The sequence below is a fragment of the Protopterus annectens genome, chromosome 6.part1, assembly GCF_019279795.1.
Source record: "Protopterus annectens isolate FY-2018-M chromosome 6.part1, PAN1.0, whole genome shotgun sequence".
In the NCBI taxonomy this organism is placed as follows: Eukaryota; Metazoa; Chordata; order Ceratodontiformes; family Protopteridae; genus Protopterus; species Protopterus annectens.
Window position 1 is genome coordinate 509,105,989 of NC_056738.1, and position 26,943 is coordinate 509,132,931.

At 37.6% G+C, this 26,943-nt stretch overlaps 1 protein-coding gene across 1 annotated transcript in view; it reads left to right on the forward strand.

Annotated features, from left to right (window-relative positions):
* The window catches only part of PARD3B (par-3 family cell polarity regulator beta), a 5,075,916-nt gene that overhangs the window by 4,388,155 nt on the left and 660,818 nt on the right, over positions 1-26,943 (forward strand). The window contains exon 25 of the mRNA XM_044075955.1: positions 24,790-24,922. Within this exon, the coding sequence (XP_043931890.1) occupies positions 24,790-24,922 (133 nt within the window). The remainder of the gene's footprint in view (positions 1-24,789; positions 24,923-26,943) is intronic.

A 26,943-nucleotide genomic window follows, 5' to 3' on the forward strand; every position in this document is an offset into this window, starting at 1 on the left:
GCAGCTCCTGTTCTAGATTAATCTAAAAACTCTACTAGAGCAGGTCTTTAACTTAGAATTCCCCAATCCCTTTCTCTTTGCCTGTACTCTGATATCAATTCATGATAGGGATGGTAGTCTCTAGCCTGCATTCCGACTGTCTTCTTGACCTCTTTCCACTTTATTACCTTTCCCTCTCTAGTTATTTACTCCCAATATCTTGGTTCCTTTGCCAGTTTTCACCAGTAAATTCCATCCCCCTTTTTCCTCTTCTTTTTACCCCTAATTGCAATTGTCCCTATAGACATAATCTTCTTTATCTATTATTGGGTTGGCTTAATTCTTAGAATAGTTTTTGCTACTTTATGAATACAATATTCTGTATGGCTGATGTTATTCTCCTTAAGGATCTGCATCCAAAATCCAACTCTGTCCTTATTTCTTGAAATTTCCCCTGCTTCATCATCATCCCTTTCTGCTTTGAATTATAGTTTTCTGCTTGCGTTATGTATATGAGCCTTAACTGTGTAGATTTAAAATATCCCTTCAAGTCAGTTAATCGTAAACTGCCTTGTTCTGTTGGAAAGATCAGCTTTTCACACTTGGTCCTTGCCATCTTTCATGTCAAACCTTTTTGGTTTGTGATCATACAGTGGACACATTTCAGATTTTGTTAGTACATTTCCAGTGACTTTTAGTGTTGATGGAAACAGGATTAGAATATTCCAACACAGAACTAGAATGTGTTTTATGGGTACCCTGAATTATTTAACAAAGTAGGTGAAAATTGTATCTTTATAGATATGAGGGTTGACAATTTTAGAATGTTCTGAACCAAACAGCACTTCCAATATAGCACAGATGAACAATCCACAAAATATGATACTTTCCATCACAGTTTCTGAAAATGTCACAGTTACAAATACATTAATATAGGACCTGTGCAAGTTTTGAGATCCTAGGACAGAACCAGAGGCAGAAGAGCAAAGCTTAATTGTAACAGCCTAAGCTTAAGTTTATTTTGCTGTTTGCACAAACAGTGATGCCTTTTATATAGACAAAACCTTTATGAACCTGAACAAGACAATCAGTGAATCAATGTATGCTTTTAAAATTAAGCAAAAAAAAAAAAAAAAACAGTGTATTATTCAAACATTCTGAAGGCTCTCCAGAATATATATTTACTCTCTTTGTACTTGACAAAGTAACACAATATTTGAGAAGTAGCAATATAGACAACCTGCTAGAAATTTTAGAAATGTTCTGGAAAATGATCTTAAATGCCAGTTCAGCAGCAGGTCTAAATGACCACTTGAATATAAAATATGTTTTAAGATCAAGATCTAGCTGGACAAGATAATCGTTTACATAGACAGATGCACTGAGTATGTAACATTGTTGATTATTTTGCATGGTTCACTGGTGGTCAGTTTGACTGATCACATGCCTTGCAAAAGTACATATAATATATCTTTTTAGTTATTACTCATCTCTGAAAAAAATTCTTTATTGAGACAAGAATTTCAGTGAGTGATTAAACTGGTCCCACACCATTCGGTTATATTTTCCATTTTAACTGTTTGGCTGAGTAAGTGATTTATTCTGTATTTGGATACATAGTAATTTCCCTGCTATCTGTATTCCATTCACTTTTCCCAGCTTTGCTGTGTTAGCCTACAAAAATTCCAAAACATTGACTTATTTGGTTTTCAAAATTTCTTCAAAATCAGATATATCACTTGTAACCTTTCAGTGGTAATAAAGAGTCTGTAGCATGCAACCAAGTCTCAGTATTTCATACTGTTTTTACAACCATCACTGATTAGCTATGAATACCAGATATTAGTATATAAGATATTTATTATATCTTTTTCTACATTAGAATGTTTACTGAGTTAGCTTCCTAAAAATTGCAAGGTAATATGAATAATGCTGTATAAGATTGTTACCTGAAGTAAATCCTTCACCAAACAATGTTGATAAGTATAAATGTTAGTTTTGTCAATGACCCTGAAATTCAGGGTTCAGCAAACAATTTGGAAGCTATAGAATTACATGTTGGAGACTTGACTTTGAAAGCACTTGCAACAGGTTCCTTGTTCTCAAAATGTCAGAAAAAAATGCAATTAACCATAAAAAGACTATATGAGTTACAGGGCAAAAATATGAGGCAAAAACAGGGATATTCTGTAAAATCAGGAAGAGTTGAGAGGTTTGCCTTCTAAACATAGGGACAAAAATTGTGAACTCCTGTTTTGTTATGTAGTAATGATGTGAAATAACAGAAAAATAGTTCCTTGTAACACTCCTGACACACACTGAAAAAAATGGAAATGTGGTACGTTTGTTCATATATCAAATGGAAGCAAATCAGAGTCCCTGTAGCCAGTCAGAGATGCAATTTATTACATCACTAAAACGACCATTAAAACAACAAAGTGGACCTGTGTAGTTCCAGAACCCAGGGACAAAAATCTCAAACTGCTGCCTTTTATCCAAAAATAAAATGAAGTAGCAGCACAGCAGTTCCCTCCTGTAGTCTTAACATACTCTGTACCCTGTCTGTGGCAGCAGCTTGAAAATATTCATGGAGAAGTTAGTATTAAGCTGTATCTGTGAGTGCAAAGCATACAGGTTATGTCTGAAACCTTTCTGTATGCTCTTACAGTTTGGCTAGCTGGCCAGTTGAGTAGGTCATCAGCATGAAGAATGGAATTAGCTATTGTTATGGCACTTGGTATGGTATTGATAAGGAAAACACAACTGTTTCCAGCATAAAACCTTGTGTTACTCCTGTAAGTATTTTGTGAGGGGAGGCGGCATTTTGAAATGATACTCTACTAAAGTAGTTGTGTAAGTAGTCCTTGAATATGATATGGTTGATATAGCTGAAAATGAATATATATACATTTTATGACAGGCAGTGTTGAAGTCTTTAGCTAACTCTTTGAAGATAGGTCAGCTCACCATGATATTAGTGAACTTGATTCAGGAATGGACCAAGGAAATTAGAATGGTCTTCTTGAGACACAAGATGTAGTAGTTGGTGCCTGGTTTTCCTATTCTCAGGGATGACTGCTGCCTTTATTGTAGCCTATGTGATCTCTGGTGGAAAACAGACTTTGCATTCTCCCATCTGTTTTACCCCACCCCCCCTTCCTTCATGAGATCTTATACCTGTGCTCCTTGGCTCACTCATTTCTCCAGGCATTCCTCTATTGGACAAGTTCCTTTCATCTTATTTGTTCTGGTATTGGGAGTCTTATCAGTTCATTCATTTCCCCTGCAATCAGGCATTCGCTGGCCCCATGAAGATCTCTGCCCCCATGCATACTAATTATAGGTAGAAAACAGACTTGCAATGACTGGCTTGGTGTGGAGTGATGTGTCGGTTCCCACTTGCATCATCTCAGATTCAAATATGCACACTCAGCTTCAAAGCACAGACTTACCCTTACTGCTTCCCCGGTTGATCACCTATGCCGCAGCTCGTAGGAAGTCTGTAATTTGGTGGGTTTGGCTGCCCCCTCAAGGATGGGTGAGCTTATGTTGGCCATTCACAACACAACTACCCCCACACAGCTTCTGCAGTTCTCTTGCCACTAATTGATCAGGGTTCTGGGCTGTAAAGGCTTCCATGTGTTGAAAGGGGCAGTGGCAGACATGTGGCATATGATATATAAGTACATGCATTATGTTCACTAGTGTCATTGCTTGTCATTATCAGGGATTCTGATTGGACAACCACATTGTAATAACTTTGCATCTCATTTGCAGTTCCATTTCTGAATAGACACTGTGTGTCTCTAGGAATGAGAAACTGCAAAGCTTTGTACCCTTCAAGAAACTGAGAGGCCAGCCTAGCAAAGATTCACACCTGGAATCACCTACCATGGAGCAACTAAGGCAGTCAGGAGAGGAGATAGAGGGCTTAGGAACTTGCCAGAAGCCAGCAGTAGTGAGATTAGAAATGGTGTAGGGTGGTACAACACAAAATCTATGAAGATGACTCCGGTAGTATCTCTATTTCCCATTTGGTTGTAGATACAATTTGTGAAAATGATTAGTGTAGCCTTTGTTTCAGCCTATATGGTAACTTACTTGTTTTAAGATAATGTTGCTCATATATTTTGGACAGAACTGGACTGACTAATATTGATGTAATGTTTCCTGCTGTTGTGATATGTCATTGTTTAAACAAAGTATTGATGGTGATAATTTGGTTACAGTTGTGAGTAGTGAAGCTGTTCGTGTAAAAGGCGTGTTTATAGAATCCCATGTAATGTTAATATCCCCTGAAATGATAAAGTGGTGTGTGTGTGTGTGTGTGTGTGTGTGTGTGTGCGTGCGTGCATGTGTGCGTGTGTGTGTGTGTGTTTGTGGATGCAGATGGAGAATAGGAGGGAATCTATTATTTGAGCAGCACTATCAAGTTGTATGCTGTACTGCTGAAAGGCTTAGTTTATTTTATTTATTTTATTATTCTTAGTTTATTTTAGTTTATGTTAATGATTATATAATTTTTGTCCCATGCCTGCCTACCATTGATCCTTTGAGAGAGCATCATCTAGGCAGCCATGAAAGTACCTCATGTTGTCTCCAGCAATGAAAGAATTTGTAATTTTATAAACTTACCCCCCCCCCCCCCCCCCCAGGAGGTGGTGTGAGCACTTGCATCACCGTGAAGGGTACCTACACTGCCTCATTCTGTACATGCATGCTTCTTCATATGGCAGTAAGGGGCTACCATCAATTGGTTGAGTGGCCAAACCCACATCTCCACCAAACAGTGCCTATCAACCTCTTAGCAAAGGAAATCTGGTCAAGGCCAAAAATAATGATGGTATAAATGCCCAAAAATAGGGACAAATTTTAAACATTTGTCTTCTAAACTTACAAAGTTGTTAGAATGACATGTTTTGCTTTAGCGTACATTTTCTAAACAATATGAAGTCTGAAACCCAAATGTCTGTTTGTTTAGTGTCTTCAGTGCTCATTGACTTGTTATAAAAGCACACATTTTATGAGGAAAATACCAAAAATATGAGACAACAATCTGGACAGTCTGCTAAAATCTGGGCAGTTGAGGGGTATGCCCCCAGCCAGCCCCCCACTGTGTCAAACTTTCATAGGGTCACACTAGGCTAACTGCTTATATGGGTCATTTTATGCCTAGCTGGTTTTCCCATCAGTAAAAAAAAAACACCCTTACAGAATTGCCATGTCTATAGTTATACCCATAGGATAGTGATTAGTTCTAGGTGAGGCAGTGATTACTTCTAGGCTAATACCGTTGAGTATATCTAGGTGCTATATTTTAGGAAAGAGCATTTAGGTGTTGCCTCTATCCCTAAGCAGCACAGAGGGCAGTCCTGGGGTAAATTTCATCATTCCCATCCATAGATCCAGGTTACGCTTGAATAGGGACAAGAATGAACTTTGCTTTACATGGATGGGGAGTTTGTTCCAAAGTAGAGGTAATCTTTGAAAGACCATTATGTTTAAGTTACAGAAGAGGCTTAGGTCCATGGAATGAGTATTTCTGATACCCTTAGACTTGCTGATGTGCACTAGGTCCAAAAGAATTGGGTCAGAGGATGCCTTATAAGCTAGACACCAGTCACCTGTCAGCAGTCCACAGGAAACCAAATACAGTGACAGCGTTTTGAGGTGGTCCATATATGGCATATGTTTTAGACCCTGTATTCCATTTGTGAAGAGCCTCTGTGGGCATTCAAATCCTGGCCAGATACATGCCAAAGGGGGCAGCATACCCAGTGCTTGGCCTGATGACAGCAGAGTAAAGGGGGACAATGACATCCTGGGACCTGGAAGCTATTCATTTATTTATAATTTGGTGTGTATATAAGGATTTTCTTACCAATTTGAACACGTTGGTCATATGTTAGGTCACTGTCCATGTATCTTCCCATATCCTGGACTACACAGTCAACTCTTTGTGGCATACTGTCAATGTGGTTATTTCCTGGGGGGAGAGGATTTTCTAAAGGATACAGTAATGTACTTTTTGGCATTTAGCCTTAGTCCATGGTGTTGGCACCAGTTATTTGTTAGGATCACTCTTCCTACAGAATGGCAGACTCATTTAAGAATTCAGTGACTGCTCACAAACCTTGTCAGCCAGAGACCCTTTGTGGTTGTCTAAGAAGTAGATGTCAAACAGAATAGGTCCCAGCACCACGTCTTGTGGGACTCCAATGGTGACTGGTCTTTTTGTGGCATTAGCTTCCCCTATCTTGACCTCCTGAGTCCTATCTGTAAGACAGTTGGCAATCCAGTGAGTGATGTAGGGGTTTATTCTTAGTTGGGTAAGTTCTCCACTATGCATCAGTGAGGTATTTTGTCAAAAGGTTTTGGCCTGGTCTAGGTAAGTGGTGCATCTTGCCTTCATCCATTGTTTTGATGACCTTTTCAAAGAAGTCTACCAGAATGAGTAAGACTTCCTTTGACAAGCCCAAACATGGAAGGCTCTGGTATCTGGCAATTCACTATATCCTTTTTGATTCACTCCATGATTAGTCTTTCCATGGCCTTACAAATGAGGCTGTTCAGATTTATGGGTTGGTAATTAACCAGGTCAGTGTAAGGTCCTCCTTTATGCAGGGGTATGATTGTTGCTGCCCTCCATTCACTTGTACAAATCCTGTGCGGAGGTTAAGGTTGAACAGCTTTTCTAGATGCATACATAATTTATGCTTCATGCAATTTAAAATACAACCTTGGATATTGTCAGGGCTGATTGATGCAGTATTCTTGGCTTTTGACAATGATTTCAGGACTTGGTCCTGTGAGAAAGCTGAGGGGAGGGGGTATCATATACTGGAATTACTTGTGAGATAATAGGTAGTGAAATGTTGAGGCAGAACTTATCAGCTAGGAGGGTTGTTATATCTTTAGCTTCTATGTAAGTGATGTTGCTCACAACCATCCTTGCACTGTTAAAGTTGCGAACAAAGTTAAAGGAGGCTTTCTGGTTGTCCTTTGCTTGGGTGACTATTTTTGCCTCAGACTTGGCTTTCATGGATTTAATTAAACTCATGCATTAATTATTTATTCCAGCAGAGCCCTAACACAGGAGCCAAGGAGCAAGCCAGGCAAGAACCACAATTTCTTGCCCCATGGCTGCCCTCCCTTCCAGTGCTATTAGTTCAACTCTGTCCACCTGGATTATAGTTAGGGCTTTATCCCTGTATGCCCCCAACATTTCTGTAAGTAAACGGTTTTGTTCTTCAGCTGTGGCAGTACTGTTACATGCAGAGGCCATATCATTTGCAATCTACCTTGGTGGGAGCGTGGGTGATTTGTAAAAGCTCTTGGATTTGTTTTTTGTTTTTTTTTCTGGTTTGCACAGATCTGTTTGACAGCTTGATTGCTATACAGGTCTTTGTTTAATGAAGTCTATATATCACTGATCTAAAACCTATTCCTGGCCTTTTTGACTTATATGCTGATGTGATATACTGTGGATGACAAACTGTAGTGTCCAATTTGTCTGACTTCTTGCATCAGCTTGGATTTATCCCCAACCCTCTCACATTTTTGCTGTTGTTTCAAAAAACAGTGTCTCTGGCTTTCACCCCTTTGCTTGCTATTGTCAGTTGTGTAAGCTGATTAAGTACTTTTACCACCCATTGTTTTACATAGATCCATCATTCTGAGAGCCCACTTAGCAAACAAATATTGCTCTTTAGCTAACCACCTTTATCATCATATTCACAGAGCTCTCATTTGCTTAGCTTCCTTGCCACACTCCGAGAGTGTCCTGAATTAATCTTGTGCCATCCCTGTCAGATAAGACTTGTTTTAGTGTTTTGCACATCATTTAACTGCTTTATCTGCCAATTTTTGCACTTTAAATCCTTTTCAAGTACCCCTGATATTATACTGTTTGCTGATTGCTGAGAACAGCACTTTTGAGAAGGCTTACTTGTAGTGTTACTGTCTAAGTTGCTACTTTGTATTTTTGTTGGCACTTATTTGTTGTATTCCTGCAATTCTGGTTCTGCTAAAGGGATTCTGCACATCTAAATGCCTGTAAAAATGGCATGTTTATGAGAAACATAAAGCTTTTTAGATTATTTTTCTGTGTTCAAAGCAGCATCCTGATATTCCAGTTTGGATTTCAGAAATGTGCTTAACATTGCTGAACCTAAAATTGTAAGTGTTTTAAAGTGTTGCATATTTTTTTATTTATAAATAACACAAATGATTATGAGCAGGTCTCTGATTGTGACTAAGTTGCTATTTGTTCAGGAACTAGATAAAAAGAAATTTGCCTTGTCAGTGGAGTGAAACAAAGCTTGAAAGGTGAACCGTGAGATAAATTTCAAAACTTTAGAACAACTCATTTATGATCTGGGAGAATACATCATAATTCTTTGTAGTTCATAGAGCTTTATCTGCTCCATGTATAACTAGCTACAGGGAGGGGATAGAGAGGGAGGCAGAAAGAGAGAGGTTAAAGGGATAGAAGAGTCAAGTGTGCCATGTGGTTTAGACCTTTAAAAGCTGTAACACACGTCTTTGTTTCCACACAAGCCTTTATAGTACATTCAGCTTTAAGTAAATCAATTACTCAATCAATTAATCAATAAATTAATTGTAGGACCACCAACGTGTTTTACAGATCTGAATGCTCTGAGAGTCAGCACTGCCTCAAAAACAGTGGCCAGAAGCAAATTGTCTCTGATTCCATCACAGGTTTAAAAGCTGCAATACACATCCCACTGCCACACACACAAAAAAGATGTGTATCAGGCCAAAGCCTACTACAGCTTTTCAAACTGTTTGACCTGCCTGAGTGCCTACAGCTTTCTTTAGTAGTTGATTTGTATGTGCTGGTAAGAGATTAGACCTTACCTGTAGTGTAGGTTGCTTTTGTTAAGCACCTTTTAACTCCGAGAGATGTGCTTAACAAATGCTTCGTGTACTGTTTACTTAATAATAACTAAAGTTACACTTTATTGCATGTGAAATGTACAGCCATCTGATGGTGATATTGTTTCTCAGTTTAAGGAGCATCATACTTAGTCATATTGTTTATAATTGTTAATATTATTCACTTACTACTACTTTGTTATAACTTTAAACATTTATCATACCCCGTTTCAACAAAAAGTTGATGCTGTCAGTACAACAGCCTCTCTGCAAAGAGAGACTAGAACAGAAATATGGCTTCTGAATGTTTCCTCGCTGGGTTTACATTAACCAAAATATTGAGTGATTCCAGATCCTCAGCAGTGGTGGCACATGCCATGTCCCTACAAACTTAAAACTAGGCCATTTCCTTTCTTTCCTTAGATTCACTTAAAATGTATCCAAGTGAACCATTTCTGAATATTTGTTTCTTGTAAACACTGTGCAACTCAAATTGAGATGTGGACACAAAAACCTACACGTATTCTTTACCTTGGCATGATTCCATTTAAACCTTTCTACCACCGTGATAGATATATATTGCTAAAATCTTAAATAGGCAGAAATGTCTGTTTGTGTTACTTGCCTCTTGTTTGTATCCACAGAGTCTCAGATCCACAAGGTGTGCATATGTGTATGATTACATTTGTGCATGCTGCTGTTGTGGGTTGCGGTTTGGTCCATTGCAGACCACTCCACACCGAAAGTAATATGCTTGTGACTAGATGAGCAAATAGGGCTTTAATTAAACTCAGTCGTAAATCTTTTTTTTGTGGGGGTATAGTCCCTCATACTTGCAAGCATAGAATTCTAATCCCTCTTTCTTCCCCGTTCTTGTAAGGTCACTTATTCTCAGGCAAAGAAATACACTTGACTATGGAGGAATATCTTGTTTGGCTTCATACCAGTCTTTAGTAAGGACAGCTGTGACCAGCTGTATGTATGCATGGATAAGAGTGTCTGCTAACTTTTCAGTGTAAGTTAACATAGTCATTCTTGGGGCTTGACTGTCATATCAGGATCGCTTGTGCTGTCTTGTTTTTGGTAGCCTAATACCAAAATATAAAACAGCAAACTTTATCACCCTTTGTTCCATCCTACACTAAACTAACCACACTGCTAACCAATGTCTCACATGCATATGGAATTAGGATAAAAAAATTGAAGGATTCAAGGCTAGACTTCCTAGTATAGTTAGACAGGCTATGAGCTGCCCTTTTCTGAGTAAGATAGATAGTAGACTGGGTATTGATGAGGTCCCATGGGAAAGAAAGGGGGTGGTAGGACCTGTTGGGATAAAAAATATTAAGGTGTTCATTAAAGGGGGTTAGGACCTATTGGGATAAACAATATTAAGGTGTTCATATTTGGGGAGCAGTTATACTCTAAGAATTTAATATAGGAGAGCCAAGTGCTTAATGCCATTAATCAGTACACGTACAAAAATTTGCAAAATCTTATTACATTTTTTTTAACCTAGTTAAGACACATCGCATTCTGTCTGTATGCTGGGAAGTGATGTGCATATGGGTTAGATTCCAAAAGACTTGCTTTCATTGTGGCCACTTACACTGAAAACAGGTCTTTTGGAATCTATACCCTGGTGTGAGCCTGTTTATAAATAGGCCTTACACCAAAGTAAGTCACTTACACCTAGAGCAAGTCTTTCAGAATCAGGGCTGATTTAAACTGAGAACAGTGCTTTTGGAATCTGGTCTAAAGAGTCTGCATACATATGCACTTTCATATTAATCTCCTAGTTACTAATGAAATGTACTTCAATACAAAGCTAACCACTGTTCTGCCAGGCAATGCCTTGGTGTTCATGTGGTTACACTGCTGTTGTTTGCATATCAGCACGTGAACACCAGTATCTTTGTTGTGACATTCTTTTCTTTTCTTTGTTTTGTCATGGTATTGTTTATAAATGCATCATCACATTGGGTAAATCTGTCTCAAAATTTGGATAAAAAGAATTGCTTGCCCCAGTCTGCTCTGTTAAAGTATTTTTGTGTTGGACGCCAAGCTTTGTAGATGTGCACTGATGCAGGACTCATAGAATGGCTATTAGTTTGTTTTTGATTTTTTTTTTTTTTTTTGCTACAGAAACGGCAGAACAATCCCTAAAAATGTACCTAGCCAGCTTAATACTTGTATTTAAGTAATTCAGCATTATTTTATCTGCTACTCATGAAATGAGCTGCATCCATAGTGTTACAAAAATGCTTATTTCCATTTTGCAGATGAGTGTGCGTATTTTTTATGAAATGTATTTAAAAATGATACCATCCTTTTCTGTATGCCAATTTCTTTCAGAGATTATGCATGCAGTATTTCCACAGACATGACTGAATGCAGAATATCTGAATAAGATTAGCAGAATATCTGAATAAGATTAACAGTTCGCACCTTTGTCAGAAGCAGAACTGCTCAGCACTGCTGTGATAGGGTCGCACGTACACACACAAACAATGGAAGCTGGTTTCATTATCATTCAGGAACACAGGTTTAAGAATGCTCAGAACATGCCAGAAGCAGTGGGCTTGTTTGGGATTTGGAAGCAGCATGCTTCGCTGTTAGCTGTATCCTTGATTCACTCCCAGCCCATAGAAGTATATCTGTGTGTTTTGTATCAAGGGCGCTTTGCCAGAGCTGTCGCAGTCATCAGTAAAGGGTGAACATGAGGTGCATGGCGAAGAAATACTGCATCGTATTACTTACTGGCAGCACAGAGGCTCTTACTCCTGCAGTCCCTCAGTTAAGGTGGTAGGGTTACATTACCTGGAATCAGGCTGAGCACCTATATGTATCTTAATGGCTCCCGCTCTCACTTACCTTGACTGATTTCTCTTTCAGACAGATAGTGATCTAAAATTTCCAAGATTTATTCCATACTGTTTTAATTATTTTCCTCTTAAAGATGTAGGCAAAGACATTGTACATCACTTCCTTAAATTAAATGATTAGTCACTTTCTGCAGTGACACCAAAGTGCTTATTTAGCATTCCAGATAAATAACTCAGGCTCAAGAAAGGGAATGTTTTTTTTTTCACAGCTGATGCAGGTAACTGTGCCATCTGCCACTCAGTAAAAGCTGCAATCTTTTGTACACTGCTTCATACAGGTACACATTATTGAATAGAGAATAACACTTTTCTTTGAACACACCTCTCAACCTTTTAGAACAAAAAATCTGGACAAAGCCACAGATAATGGGGGGACAAAGGCCCAAAAATAGGGACACTTTTTAAATATTATTCTTACAAACTTAGACAGTTGATAGAATAACAGGTTTTGTGTTAGCATGAATTTTCTGAAGGGTATGAAGTTTGAAACTCAAATCTATGCCATGATTTTCTGGCTTCAGTCCTCAATAATTTGCCATTGAATTGCCAGAAAAACACTATTTAATAAGAAACAGACCAAAAATATGAGGCAAAAATCTGGACAGTTGAGAAGCGAGTCTTTGAGGCCTCAAAAAGTAATTCCCACCCGACACACACACACACACACACACACACACACACACACACACACACACACACACACACACACACACACACTTTTCTGAATTGTGTCTAAAAAAAGTAACACAGAAAACATTAAGTTTAGTTAAAAGTATAAACATATTTCTCCTAACTGACTTTTTATCACAGGTAAAAAAGTAAATGCTTATTTGTCATAGCTGCAGTTGCAAATAAGTGTCCTTACTACACTAGTAATGTGTTTAGTTAGTGCTGTTGTATGTCAGCCTAGTATCCACTATAAATAGAAAATCTATTGCTTCATATGTAGCCTGGTAGGTTTTAAAATGTCAGACCAGCCCCAAATAACATTAATCAGCTGTTGTATTTTTCATTCACAAAGGCAGTTTTTAAACACATTCTGTAACTATTCCAAATATAGGAGGAGTAAAAACAAGGCAACAGTGAGTGCCTTTAGCAAAATAACTGGTTCAAATACAAAGCATATTTCATCTAGTGAGACACACAGTCATTCTGTCTTTCATTTACCTGTATAGGTTTAAGAGATTGCCTTAATGGATACCTGCAGTGTAGTAAATATATAGTCTAGATGGGGTTTCAATTGAAGGGGAAGTCTTTCAAGGAGTTTATCTTCCAGCCTATTGTTTTATCTTTATCAACTATCCTCTCTTCTCTGTTTTTGTAGTATGCTTTCAGCCTGTTGCTTTTATTATTCAAGTAAACTACTGGCTACTATTAAAGCTCGTGTTTCCCTAATCACACATCTGTCCTGTTCTAGTTCTACAAAAGACTCTATGAATGGAGACCTGCGATCCTTGCCTGATGCTGTGACTATTTGAAAAAATCTTTAAATTCTATTAGTAAAATAGTGAAGAAATGCAGATCTGACCAGTTTGTCTCTGTATATGCATTCATGGAACTAACATATATATATATATATATATATATATATATATATATATATATATACACATACACATACACACACACACACACACACACACACACACACACACACACACACACACACACACATATATATATATATATATATATATATATATATATGGTATACTTCAAAACACAAAAGCCAAACAGCTAATTATCAATCCTGAAAGATCAAAAACCAAAACAAAGAAAAAAAAAAACAGTTATGTTTTTTGCAGGGCCTTGAACCCCTCCCAGTTAATTAAGTATACCCTCCGAGATCACTGTACAGTGGGGAAAGGGCAAATTCCCTGATCCCCACTGTGCCCAATCTTGCACAGACTTAATTAACATGGTAGAAGTTATCAAATGACTTTTGATAATTTCTGCTGGTGTTAAACACATATGAAATTATGAATGTTCGAGCATATGGGCTACTCTCATGTATGTTTATGTGTGTGTTAGTGTGTGTGTGTATGTATATATATATATATGGGTCTACCTCGACCCAATGAAATTAAATTTTTACTGAAACATAATTTGGCGAGCTCTATTTTGCAAAAGTGCAATTTTGCCGAAATGCACTTTCATGAAAAGGCAACTAAGTGAACAGCAATGGGGACTGTTGCTTAGATCGCGTTACAGTGGGGATAAGGGAATATTCTTTTTTCCCCACTGTACTGCGATCTTGGAGTGAGAATATAAAAGTAGCAGGGGTGTGAGGGGCGCAGCCCCCACACATAGGGGGTGCAGCAGCACTTGGTTAGTGTTGTGTTTTTAATTTTGTTTGTTTTTTTTTTTTTCGGTTAAGTTGTTTTTCGTAAAAGTGCATTTTGGTAAAAGTGCACTTTCGCAAAGAATAACGTGCGTTATTACATTTCATTGAAACGTAATTTCGATGGGTCAAAGTAGACCCATATATATATATATATATATATATATATATATATATATATATATATATATATAAACACACACACACACACACACACACACACACACACACACACACACACACACAGTTAATGGAATTATTTGTCAAGCTTGCAACTTACCAACTTACTTTGCAGATATTTATTTTTGAAGAAAGTTAATGACTTACTTCTGGCTGTAAGTTTTAGATTATTTTGCAGTATTGGAATGTTTTGTGTATACTGAACCTATTTTTTTCCTTTTATGTTACTGCCATTTTTAGTGTCAGTTTCTCCAGTCAGGTGTGAACTCTCCCAGTGGTAAATTCCAGGAACAATGTTGTAAAGAACTCAATCAGCTATTGTCTTATTGAGTGGATGCAGATTACCTCTTGGTAATGTATGAGACCCAGAATATAATGACACATCCAAAGCCTTCCAAATGGTGCACATTTTCCAGTTCTGTGATGTTTCTAGTAAGGAAACATTGTACTTTTTATTTTTAAGTGGCTCGTTCTAAGGCTAAAAATGCAATATTATATTCAATAATGAGTCTTTTACACAGGCCACCAAGTTTCTTTTCTCCAAGCATCAGGTGACTGAGTCACAAGATGCTGAGTAACAGAGTGCAGACAGCTGTATGCCATAAGAAATCACTACTGGTGTGACTTCTAAGCATGTACTAGCAGTGAGTAATTTGTTTTCAGAGAATTCTCTATTCTTTGTATTTGGAGATGGTATATATAAGTTTGTAGGGAGGGAACTTCCTCCCCAAATCAAATAATGCTGGATTATTTGCCTCCCATGCAAAAAATGCTTATAATTTCAATTTTTGTCCTTTTGTATTTAAGGCATTTGTTTTCTTTCTTTTGGTCCTTCTTTTGCTGTGACTCAGGGTGTAGTAATGGAACTAATTATGGGCCAAATCAGTGCAAATTGATGCTGTGATTTCCCTGACATGATTAGGCATGCCCTTTAGATTCAGATAGGCATATCATGTATGACTTTGATGGATACACACTGTGAATGCATTGTTTCCAGGGGGAAATGCTGCAGACTGATGATTTGCTTCAGGATATGAACATTTAATTTCTGGCATGAACAGTTTTTCCATTTGTTTATCATATTCATATTGATTCTGCACTGCTGTTTGTAGTACACACTGAAGCAAATTTGAAATAATATTGAGGAATAGAATTGAAAAGTTATTGAACTGCATGGAATGCATGGTTATGGTTAGGAAAGAGATTAAGCCTACTGAGTACATTGATACTGCTGTGAAGCTAAATTAAAATTGTACTTATATTGATCCATGCAAGTTTAGTAATACTTTAAATAACAGTATCCAGTCTGTAAACTTGAAGAAATATCTGTCATACTATCAGCATAGCACTTTTGTATGGTTAATGCAAGCCAGAGATTTTGGCAGATCTGTAGTATGGTAAAAGTTCCAGGCTGTGTACACATTTAATTCACCTGCGGGAGGATACAGATTTCTGAACATTAACGTATGTTGTCAGCACCAGACGTTTTTCAGAGAGATGTTACATGGGTGGACATGGGGGTGCTTTGAATGTGCTGTCAGTATACATGATAACATACTAATGTAGTGCCATACCAAAGAAGGGCATGATGTGTGACTGACTGAGTTACTGAAGGAACTGAGAAATAACCTCAAACTTAATAAGACTAAGTATGAAATATGAGTTACAAAACTGAGGTATGTGGGCCGTATTTTATCATCTGAAATTTGAAACCAAAGAAGGACAAAAACAAGATTAGTAATGCACATCCTTCCTCTGAAGGACCAAAAGATGTCCTCATATTTTTGGATAATGTTTCATGGGTTATTCAAAATATATTAGGTATTTGGCTATAATTTTGCTATTATGGATGGTACTGGAACATGATAAGGAATGGTACAAGAAAAGAGTATTGAACTAGTAAAATAAAAACAGGCGCACCCACACTGAAATATTTTGATGTGAATATAGCCAGAATGAAAACGTTGTGATGGTTCTGCAAAAAGATAAACCCGTTACTCGTGCCAGTGTTCTTTATGAAATGGCAGAAATCTATTCTCAGCTAAAACAAGAGATGTATTTGCCATGGTTGGAAAAAGCTCCATAATGATGTTCATGGAAAAGACTGTTGGTTGGAAACATAGCATGGTACATTTAAGAAGTCCACACACAAGGCGCCACCTTGAATCCACAGAGCTTTGCTGTGATTGTACAAGCATGAATTTAACTGTGAAGTATAACACAGCAAAAGAGATGCATATAACAGATACCAAAACACAGAAAAAGTGCTACATATAGCATATACAGAGTTATTTTTTATTTTCTATGACAACAATATTTTTCTTAGTGAGAACCTGGATGTTAATTAGGTTATTCTGTGGCTGCTTATGACTAACAAGCAATCTTAAGAAGCTTCAGTAGTGAAAAGTTAGAGATGCAAATTTTTAGAAATGGCTACAAGGAGGTGGCCTGAAAGAAGTACAGCCACACTTTCATTCAGTAAAGATGCTACTCTCATATAAACATTGATACTAAAGCATAGTAAATTATTAGTGCCATCTCACAGGTTCATAGGTGTTTACTAGGCTAACGACCACAAGGGCCTTTTTAAGCCTAGCCATGCAACCAAAATCTCTGACAAGTTCTGATACCCTTGATAAGTGTAAGCATGGACCTGACAGATGAACCATTTACATGTTACCTGTTTGCATTACAGACATAGGTACCAAACCAGGGATGAATTTCTGATTTCCCATTAAATTGTCCAGGTTGCACTTGAATTGGATTAGGGAGGAACTATGCTTAACATGGATGGGAAGCCTGTTCCATAGATGGGGTAGTCTCTGGGATACATACCTATCTCTCCAGCAGGTCCTATTTATATCACAGGCAAGGTTTAAGTCTTTAGAATGGGTAATCATGCTACTGTTTGTTTTGAGGATATGCAGGAGGTGTATCAGAGAGAGGACTGACAATTCCCTGCATGCCAGGCATAGATCTTCCCTCAAAAGCCTGTAAGAGACAGAATACAGGGATAGGACCTTGAGGGGGTCTGCATAGGACATATTATTTACACCCTATATTCATTTAGTAAGGAACCACTGTGGATGTTCCATTTGTTGGATATGCCTGGTTAGGTACACACCAAAGGGTGCATTGTACTCAGTGATAGGTCTGACGAATGCCGAATACAGTGGAACAATGACTTCCTTGGACTTAGATGCCATACCTTTGTTTATAGGTTGCGCAATATAGAATGATTTCCTCACCACTGTGGACACATGCTGATCAAAGGCTAGATTACTATCTATGTGTGTCCCTAAGTCCCTGACTACTAGGTCAACTCTAAGGTGTGTGTTGTCAGTATGATAGTTACCAGGGATAGATGACTTCCCAAAGGATACTGTTATGCATTTCTTGGCATTTAGTTTTAGTCCATGGCTGTGACACCAGTTATTTGTCTGTGTCAGCCCCTCCTGGAGAGCATTTGTGTCAGTGTGAGATTCAATGCCAGCTCCTAATTTGCAGTTTTATGCAAATTTAGTCAGCCAGAGACCACTGACATTGGCCTTGACTTCTGAGAAGTAAATGCCAAAAAAGGAGCAGTCCAAGGACTGATCCCTGAGGGACTCCACTTGTGACTGGCCTCTTTGTAGAGGTGGACTCCTCAAGTCTAATCTCCTGATTCCTGTCTGTGAGTCAGTTGGCTATCCACCGGGTGACATATGGGTTTGTACCTAACCTCTTGAGTTTGTCAACAATGCTTGAGTGGGGTATTGTGTCAAATGCCTTGGCCAGGTCAAGGTAGGCAGTATGAACGATCTTGCCCTTATCCATTGCTTTGGTGACCTTTTTAAAGAAGTCCACCAGGTTGAATAGGCTTGATCTGCCCTTGATGAAACCAAACTGGGGTAAGTCCAGTGTCTGTAGGTTTACTATATCTCTATTAATCATCTCCATGATAATGCTTTCCATGGCTTTACATATAAGACTAATGAGACTTAAGGGTCTGTAGTTTCCAGGGTCTGTGGATGACCCACCTTTGTGCAGTGGGATGACTGTTGCCTTTCCCCATTTGAAGCCTGTTTGGAGGCTACAGTTAAATAGTAATTCCAAAGGCCTCAATAGGTCATGTTTCATGCTGTTTAGAAAGGCATCCTGGGATATTGTCTAGGCCCACTGATGCAGTGTTCTTGGTCTTAGAGAGAACATATCTCAGTTAGGATAAGAAATGTGATGCAAACAAGTCACATTCAAGATTTGTGATGCATGAAAAGTGATCTTGTGATGGAATGTCTGCACCAGTATAGCAAGATGTTTAGAGAAGTACAGTAAGAAAAGTGGTCTTGTGATGGAATGCCTGCACAAGTATGGCAAGATGTTTAGAGAAGTACAGTAAGAAAAGTGATCTTGTGATGGAATGTCTGCACAAGTATGGCAAGATGTTTAGAGAAGTACAGTAAGAAATGTATATGATGATGATAATCTAAGAGCAGAGATGATTCTTTTTTATGTTCCAAAAAGACCAAACTTGAAATGGTGTCTGTCATTCCCGGAACATATTTTTTTTCTGTGATTAATGCACACCATGGCTTTGCACTTATCTGTGTATTATCCTGAAGTTTCCTGAGGTCATAACATTAACAAATACTCTGAGCAGAGATGTCATCCTTGTACTTAAAGCTGTCTTTCCAAGACATGGATTGTTTGATGTGGTAGTATCTGATAATTGTCCCTAGTATGCAGGTATGCAATTCAACAGGTTTCCAGAGTAATGGAAGATTTACCTTGCCAGACCTCATCATCATTCAGCAGGTTTCCAGAGTAATGGAAGATTTACCTTGCCAGACCTCATCATCATTCAGCAGGTTTCCAGAGTAATGGAAGAGTTACCTTGCCAGACCTCATCATCATTCAACAGGTTTCCAAAGTAATGGAATATTTACCTTGCCCAGACCTCATCATCATTCAACAGGTTTCCAGAGTAATGGAAGATTTACCTTGCCAGACCTCATCATCATTCAACAGGTTTCCAGAGTAATGGAAGATTTACCTTGCCAGACCTCATCATCATTCAACAGGTTTCCAGAGTAATAGAAGATTTACCTTGCCCAGACCTCATCATCATTCAACAGGTTTTCAGAGTAATGGAAGAGTTACCTTGCCAGACCTCATCATCATTCAACAGGTTTCCAGAGTAATGGAAGACTTACCTTGCCGGACCTCATCATCATTCAACAGGTTTCCAGAGTAATGGAAGAGTTACCTTGCCAGACCTCATCATCATTCAACAGGTTTCCAGAGTAATGGAAGAGTTACCTTGCCAGACCTCATCATCATTCAACAGGTTTCCAGAGTAATGGAAGATTTACCTTGCCGGACCTCATCATCATTCAACAGGTTTCCAGAGTAATGGAAGAGTTACCTTGCCAGACCTCATCATCATTCAACAGGTTTCCAGAGTAATGGAAGATTTACCTTGCCGGACCTCATCATCATTCAACAGGTTTCCAGAGTAATGGAAGATTTACCTTGCCCAGACCTCATCATCATTCAACAGGTTTCCAGAGTAATGGAAGATTTACCTTGCCAGACCTCATCATCAGGTTTCCAGAGTAATGGAAGAGTTACCTTGCCAGACCTCATCATCATTATCAACCCCCTTTTCCCATTTTCTACGTGGGATCAGGGTGCTGTGTGAAGTGTTGCCATCTCTTTCTATTCAGTGCCACATTCCTGCCTTCTTCAACACTCTTGCCTGACTGTCACAGGTCTTCTCTCACACACACTCTGTCGACCTCTTTGCTGCACACCCTTGTTTCCTTCTGCCTTCTTCATGTCTGTCCCAAATTTTCTTTAACAGATTATCTTCTGCTTTTCTGCACATGTGTGTGAACCACTGTAATGTGTTCTCTTTGACCTTTTCTGTGATTGGAGCTGCTTGGGCTTCTGCTGTGATGTTCTCATTTTTTCATCTGACCCACATTCTCCATCCTTCCACCCATCGCAGGCACTTCTTCTCCATCATCTCTCACTTCCTCAACTGCTCTGTCTTCACTGTCCATGTTTCTGTGCCATACAGTAAGACTGTTTGCACCACTGATTTGTACACCTTCAGATAATTGTATTAAGCCACAATTTTCCAAGTGGCACACTCCTCCAGACACTCTGTACCAGTTGGCTATAACCCCTCTGATTCTAGCTTTGACTCTATACTTCCCCTCACCGAATTCATCCCTCCCAGGTACTTGAAGAAGCTGTTAACCTGTTGCACTATCCCTTCTGTATTAATTTCCAACTTCTGATTTCCCCAGTTACTGCCATGACAATGTTTTTGTCGACAGTCTGTTTCATCTCATGTGCCTTGCCCACTATAGTCTTTATTTTTTATTCAACATCCAGTATAAATGTATTGATGCGAGATTAGATATTTAAGTCCCAAGCCTCCAACTCATTCTTTGTTTACAATATAGCATTCCTTTCTTTATGGTATTTAATAGTGATCCCCAAATAATTCAAAAAGCAATATGTAATACTTGTTTTTCTAAATAACTTGGAAAAACATAAACCCCTCCTATATATTGCAATTTACCTAAAATGTATACATGAATCAAATATTTTTTTATCATAGTTGATTTGAAAGGCACACCACATGCATTTATCCCTTTTTACTTACACTAAAACCACTTTTCAATGCTTCTCCATAACTCCCTTTAACCAAACTAACCCCCCAGTGCAATAATCTTATTTTTAGACAAATATATCATTGATATTTATAACATCCCCAAACCCCTTACTGTTAATTTTAACAGCCAACAAACACTCCCTTATCAATTTCTTCTCTGCCCTAGCAATAATGTTATTCATCCTTATTTTGTTCTTAGCAATTAGAATTAAATCATCTGCATATGTTGTAGCTATAGCCATTCTAATCCCACACCTCGTTTCCTATGGTGCCATTTATATCTCTACTTTTGTATAACTGCATTCATTACTAAAGCAAATAATACACCACTCATAGAGCATGCATATTTAACTCCTCTCCAAATACACATCCCTTCACTTACCCACCCATTTATTATCACTGTATTCCATCTTGTGCTACAAATTGAAATCAGTAATATTTCTATGATGAATTGTAAACCATACTCCCTTAAAATATCCTGCATGCTATCAAGCTGTATGTATCATTCCATTTTTCAATATCGCATGTAAGACCTTTAACTCAGCTCCTTCCCACACTATAGAGTCAGCCATTTCTTTAATTTTTCGTATCATACTCTTTACCTGCTTCCTTCTGCACAACAGATACCATCACAGAGGACTTTATGTAGTACTTTTCCAAAGCTCCTTTGCATACATTTCATATGCAGCTTATAATCTGCATAACATAGTGTTAAATAGTCTTTAGTGTGTTATTGTATTCTATAAATATACCTTATTATCAGCTAATAGATATTTATATCCTGTATGCCATACTCTAGTCATTTATTCATAACTATAATTGGATCTGATTATGTATTTATTTATGAACTTCAAAAATCAGACGAAATGGTAAAACCACACAAACTATTTGATATATAACATAACATATTTATTTATAACATCCAAATTTTATTTCACTCCATCTGGCCTAGGACCACTATTAACATTCACCTCCTACAATACTTTACCTAAATTATTCGTATTTATTTTTCCTCCTGATTGCTCTATTTCTTCTGTTTTAAGTTGTGCAAAACTCACCAACTTGTTTTTCCACCCTTCTTTTCTTATTGTAGTAATTACTTATGCAGTCTGTAACAGATTTTATAATTCTTTCTTCATCATAGCATTGCTCACCATTTATTTCTAAAATACATGACATTCTGCTTTCTTTCCAAACAAGTGTCACTTTATCTCTGTTTTCCTTTGTAACAAATGTTTGCCTATATAGCATATTTCTTATCTTTTTGGAATTTTAATGACATGTCTCTTTCCTTCCTTAAAATTTCATTCTCTTCTCCTTATAATAATTTTTCAGATTCCTCCATACATTTATAATATCCCCTTGTTTCTTTCTCCAAATATAACTTTTCATTATCATATATACTTTTTTTTCTATTTTTATTATGTAACATCCAACAATACCTCCAATATGCCAAAAAAGGACCTCACAGAATTATGATCTCTCTAATATTTATATTCTTTCATGAAACTCGCTTGTTTTCATAATATCTCCATTGGCCGCTTCAACCTTTTACCTTCATTAATGTACTCCTTATCATCTCCTACTTCTCTTGATCTGAAAAATAATATTTTTTTTATCTCCCTTCATTTCTTTAACTCCTCTTGTAATATAACATAAGACATTATTCATCCCTTCTTGTAAGCATACAGACATTCTCTACCTGTTACCAACTTGCCATGTTTCATCATATCCCTACATGTCTTCACATTCTGATTTATCTTCCCTGTACATTTCCTTAAGTCAAAGTTAACATCCTATAATATCACAATATTAATTTTAACAGTAACATATATTTTCATGTCTTCAAACATATGTATTCTTTCTTTAATATTGGTATACACACATACCACATTTTTTTCTGTAAATTTTCTCCCTCAATTGAATATCATATACTACACATCTTCATGGTAGATTCTGGTTTGTAGGTTATGGGGTATTTCCCTGTTTGAAATGCACTGCACAGTAGAATGCCTTTATTAATGTGGCAGAAGAAATGATGGATGTTACGCTTGGTATAAACTACATGTTTATGTGACTGCAGCAATAGCATAGAGGAAATCATACTTTTGCTCCTGTGTATGTTTCCATGAGAAGAGATTCTCTGCAGGCATCAATTTTTATTCTTTCTGGAGCACGGAAGGGAAGGAGGTTGGAGAGATGTAAAGTAAGCTGTCCTAGTGACACCTTAAGCCTCTATTTGTACAATACATTTTCTCTGCCACTGATATACCCCCTTGTCATCCTGCTGAGGATGCCTGTCATGCTGGCTATTGTTATTAAGGTCTGGGGGGGGGCATAGACATTGTTCCTCCCTTACACATGGTTATTTTAGCTGTGGGCACAGCATGCTTTTATATGCCAGCAGTAGATTTATCACAGCCATGTGCCCCCAACCATATGTCCTTGTAGGGAAATGTCCTGCAGCCTACAAGACTTAATTCTTCCCTGGCACAATAATTATTACATCCAGTAAGCATGTCTCATTACTCTTTAACATTACTGCTGTACCAGAACATAATATTAACCCAAACTTCAAATAATTGTATTCCCCACAACTTTCCAAGCAGTTTGTTTTATATAAAAAAGTGCATCGTCTAACATATTATATCTGCTACTTACTCTTGACACCATTTTGGAACTATTAATCACCTAACACAGTTCTTTTAATACTGTTAACATTTAATACAATTGTTTTCAAAGTACCCCTTCTGTTGCAACAGAATCATTCTTTTTCTTACCCTGTTTCCTATAGTGTCATTTATCTCTTCTTGTCCCTCTTCTGTTTCTTCACCTGCATCTTGACTCCGCATTTCATACCTATTCTGCACATCAACATTATGCTTGTATCCCTTTTCAGGGCTGACTGGGGATCACTGAGAGTCACACAATTAGTAAATGGAGGTACACAGAATCAAACCCTCTACCCTGGACGGTAGGAACTCATTAACAGCTTGTTAACCTAACCCTCTACAATAACTGTCAGATATGCTGGCGACAAGTGACCCACAGAGGCAGGGTCATGTCATTTAAGCTTGCTGAGAAGTTCTTTCCCTGCTCAAATGGAAGTTGGTTGCAGCTTGAACTGTCTAGAAGACTTTGACTGTGTTTTGTGAGGAATGATGATAGATTCAGAAATGTTGGCTGTGTCTTCTGAATAGATTCAGATGATTGTCTTTTGTTGCGCTGGAATTTTCAAAGAGTTTGTTCTCAGAATTTGAAAATCCTGTAGGTGTATAAAGGTGTAATTATCTGAGTAGAGTGATGTAAGTTTTCTTTGATTTCTTGATAACGTCTTCTTGGCATTTATCACTTGTCTTTCTGCATCAGTTTAATGATTTGATGTCTTGTTGCAGTGATATTTTTCGAGGCAGAATTGTATGCATCAGACTTTGGCATACTGATGTATTTGTCCAAGGCAATGCATTTTTTCTACTTGAGGAATTGTGAAAGATATTTCCATAATACTTTAATGGCTACAGAAAAGTAATCAGAAAATCTGGGACTTCAGAAAATATCATGTTTATAACCATTTTGTTCTGCCATTAGTACTCAAGTTCAAAGTAGTTATTAGATTAATCCCATCAGATAAGCTTTTTCCATTCAACCTTTCACTAAGTCTTTCTGATGACTGGGGGGGGGGGGGGCTCTGTGTACAGTTTAAAGATATTTAAGGATTTGCCAATAAAACTATAAATAAGTTCAGCATTGTAACATAAAGTAGCAAAAGAGTTACACAGTTTGAGAATGAATGTAAAAATCTAGTTTGCATATTTATATATTTGTAATATTGACCTTCTCAGCCATCAAACCAGTGGAGGCACAGATCGGATCCAGCAGCTGCGACAGGAGTATCAGCAGGCAAGACGAGAGGCTGGAGTACCAACATATGAAGAAATTGAGGGAAGGCAGTGGCCCCCTGACGAACTCGCAAGGGTAAGTTTAGAACCTCATACGTGCGAGCCCTATTTTGTGTAATTACTAACTGTAGCTGTTTTAAGGAATTGCTTTGCGTGTTTCAGTTTTGGGACTTTGACCTCTAGGTGTTTATTATTATACATTTTCTATCCACAAAGCAAAAGAATGAGAAAAAATAAATGTTGTATCCCTTTAAAAGTATATTATAGCACAGAAGAAAACACAATTCCTAAAATATATTTACAAGTTTTGGTCTGTCTATGTAGCCGTGCAGCTTTGTTATCAGTCTTGTCATAGACTTCCAGCTTTGGTTGAACTTACCTTCTAAAGATGGTTGGATGCATCGTGCACCTTCACGAGGGGAGAATTACTTTAATGAACCTGCCTCTGTTCTTCTTTGGTTTGTAGTCCCCCTCTTGTGTGCCAGTCATTAGCTGTTTTGTAACCAGCTAGACCATTTGTTCACCACATAGGGCGAGAGCTTATCAGCCCCCTCTTTCTTCACTGGGGTAAAACCTAATCATGAAAGATATGCAATACGTGAAGATAAATTTATTAAAAAATGGTTTGAGAAAAGGTATGAAACAATTATAAGCTTTTAAACTAAAACAATTTTATTCAGGAGACATTTTTATACATTTTTTAGCTGGTTTTAAGTATTGTTTTTATATCTTCTCAAGCTGATTTTAAATAAATGCATTTTCTTAGTCTTTTATGTTGCCTTTTTTAAATTCTATTTATATTTTTGTTTGACTCTATTAAGTCATCAATTATTACATGTTCTTTTTTGTTTTACCAGGAGACAATATTCTGTAGATTTTTCTTTTGGGGGGGGGATGGGGGCTCTATCTTAACTCCCCAGTCCTTATGCATCAGCTGATGGAGGTGACTTAAAATACCAGAACCCTTCTGTTGCAGTCCTATCACAGCTCAGACATCCTGGCACAGCCCAGTGAGTGTTGCCATCTACCTCCTATACTTAGAAACACCTATCCTCTACTAGGTGTCACTACAGCAGTGGGCTTAACCAACTTTCTTCCCCAGTGATGAGTGAAGTGGCTTTGACCAATCACTGCTCCTCCCTTCCAGTGACAGAGCCATTTGTCGAACTTGGTTCATTCTCTATATTTTATTACTGTAGGCCACTGTTAGGAGTCTGTCCCCCTATATCCTGCAATGCCTTAGTGTCTGCCAGGGTACAGCATCTTCTTTTAATTGTTATTATCATTTCTTGACTTTCTGCATTTGTCTGTTAAGAACAAAAATCACAGCAAAACAAAAAAAATCCAGCCTTTCATTATAATCTTTTACATGTGCTTGTTCCCAGCATTCGTATCATAACTGATAGGACTTCCCCCATGATTATATAGCTCAAACTGAATTTTGAGTAGGTACAACAATAGAAAAATAAAGTATTATCTGGTGAGAAGACTTTTTTTTTTTTTTGAGAAAAGGTTTCTCCTAAGAGATAAAATTCCCTCTTTCTAGGAAATACATAATTCCAGGAACATTGGAAAGTATGTAAGTGGAAGGTGCATTTATAGCTCTCTTCCCCGTCTATGTATATGTATCTGTATATAACTATAATTATTTCTGTCTATCAGTCTTTATATGTGTGTGTATGTGTGTGTATAAGGGCTGGAGTAAGGCAAAATTGTAATGGTTGACCAGTGTATTGTCAACCACACATTGATTGACACATGTAAATGGTTGACAGCAGTGCAAGACTGACAATCCCCATGGTATTGGGTTATGCCATTTCTCTGAGGACTGTTTGACCTCAGAGTTAGGATGTATAATTATCAGATGGGTGTGGGGATTGCCTTGCTGCAAAAACACTTTTTTTTAAGGCATGTTGCAAGGATTAAACTCAGAGTCTCTGTAGCATGTTGAAGTCAGTGTGTTGATATAAAGCATATTGACATTTCTGTGGCTCTACTAATAGTATTAGATTCATATATATTTTATATATATATATATATATATATATATATATATATATATATATATATATATGTATATATATATAGATATATCCT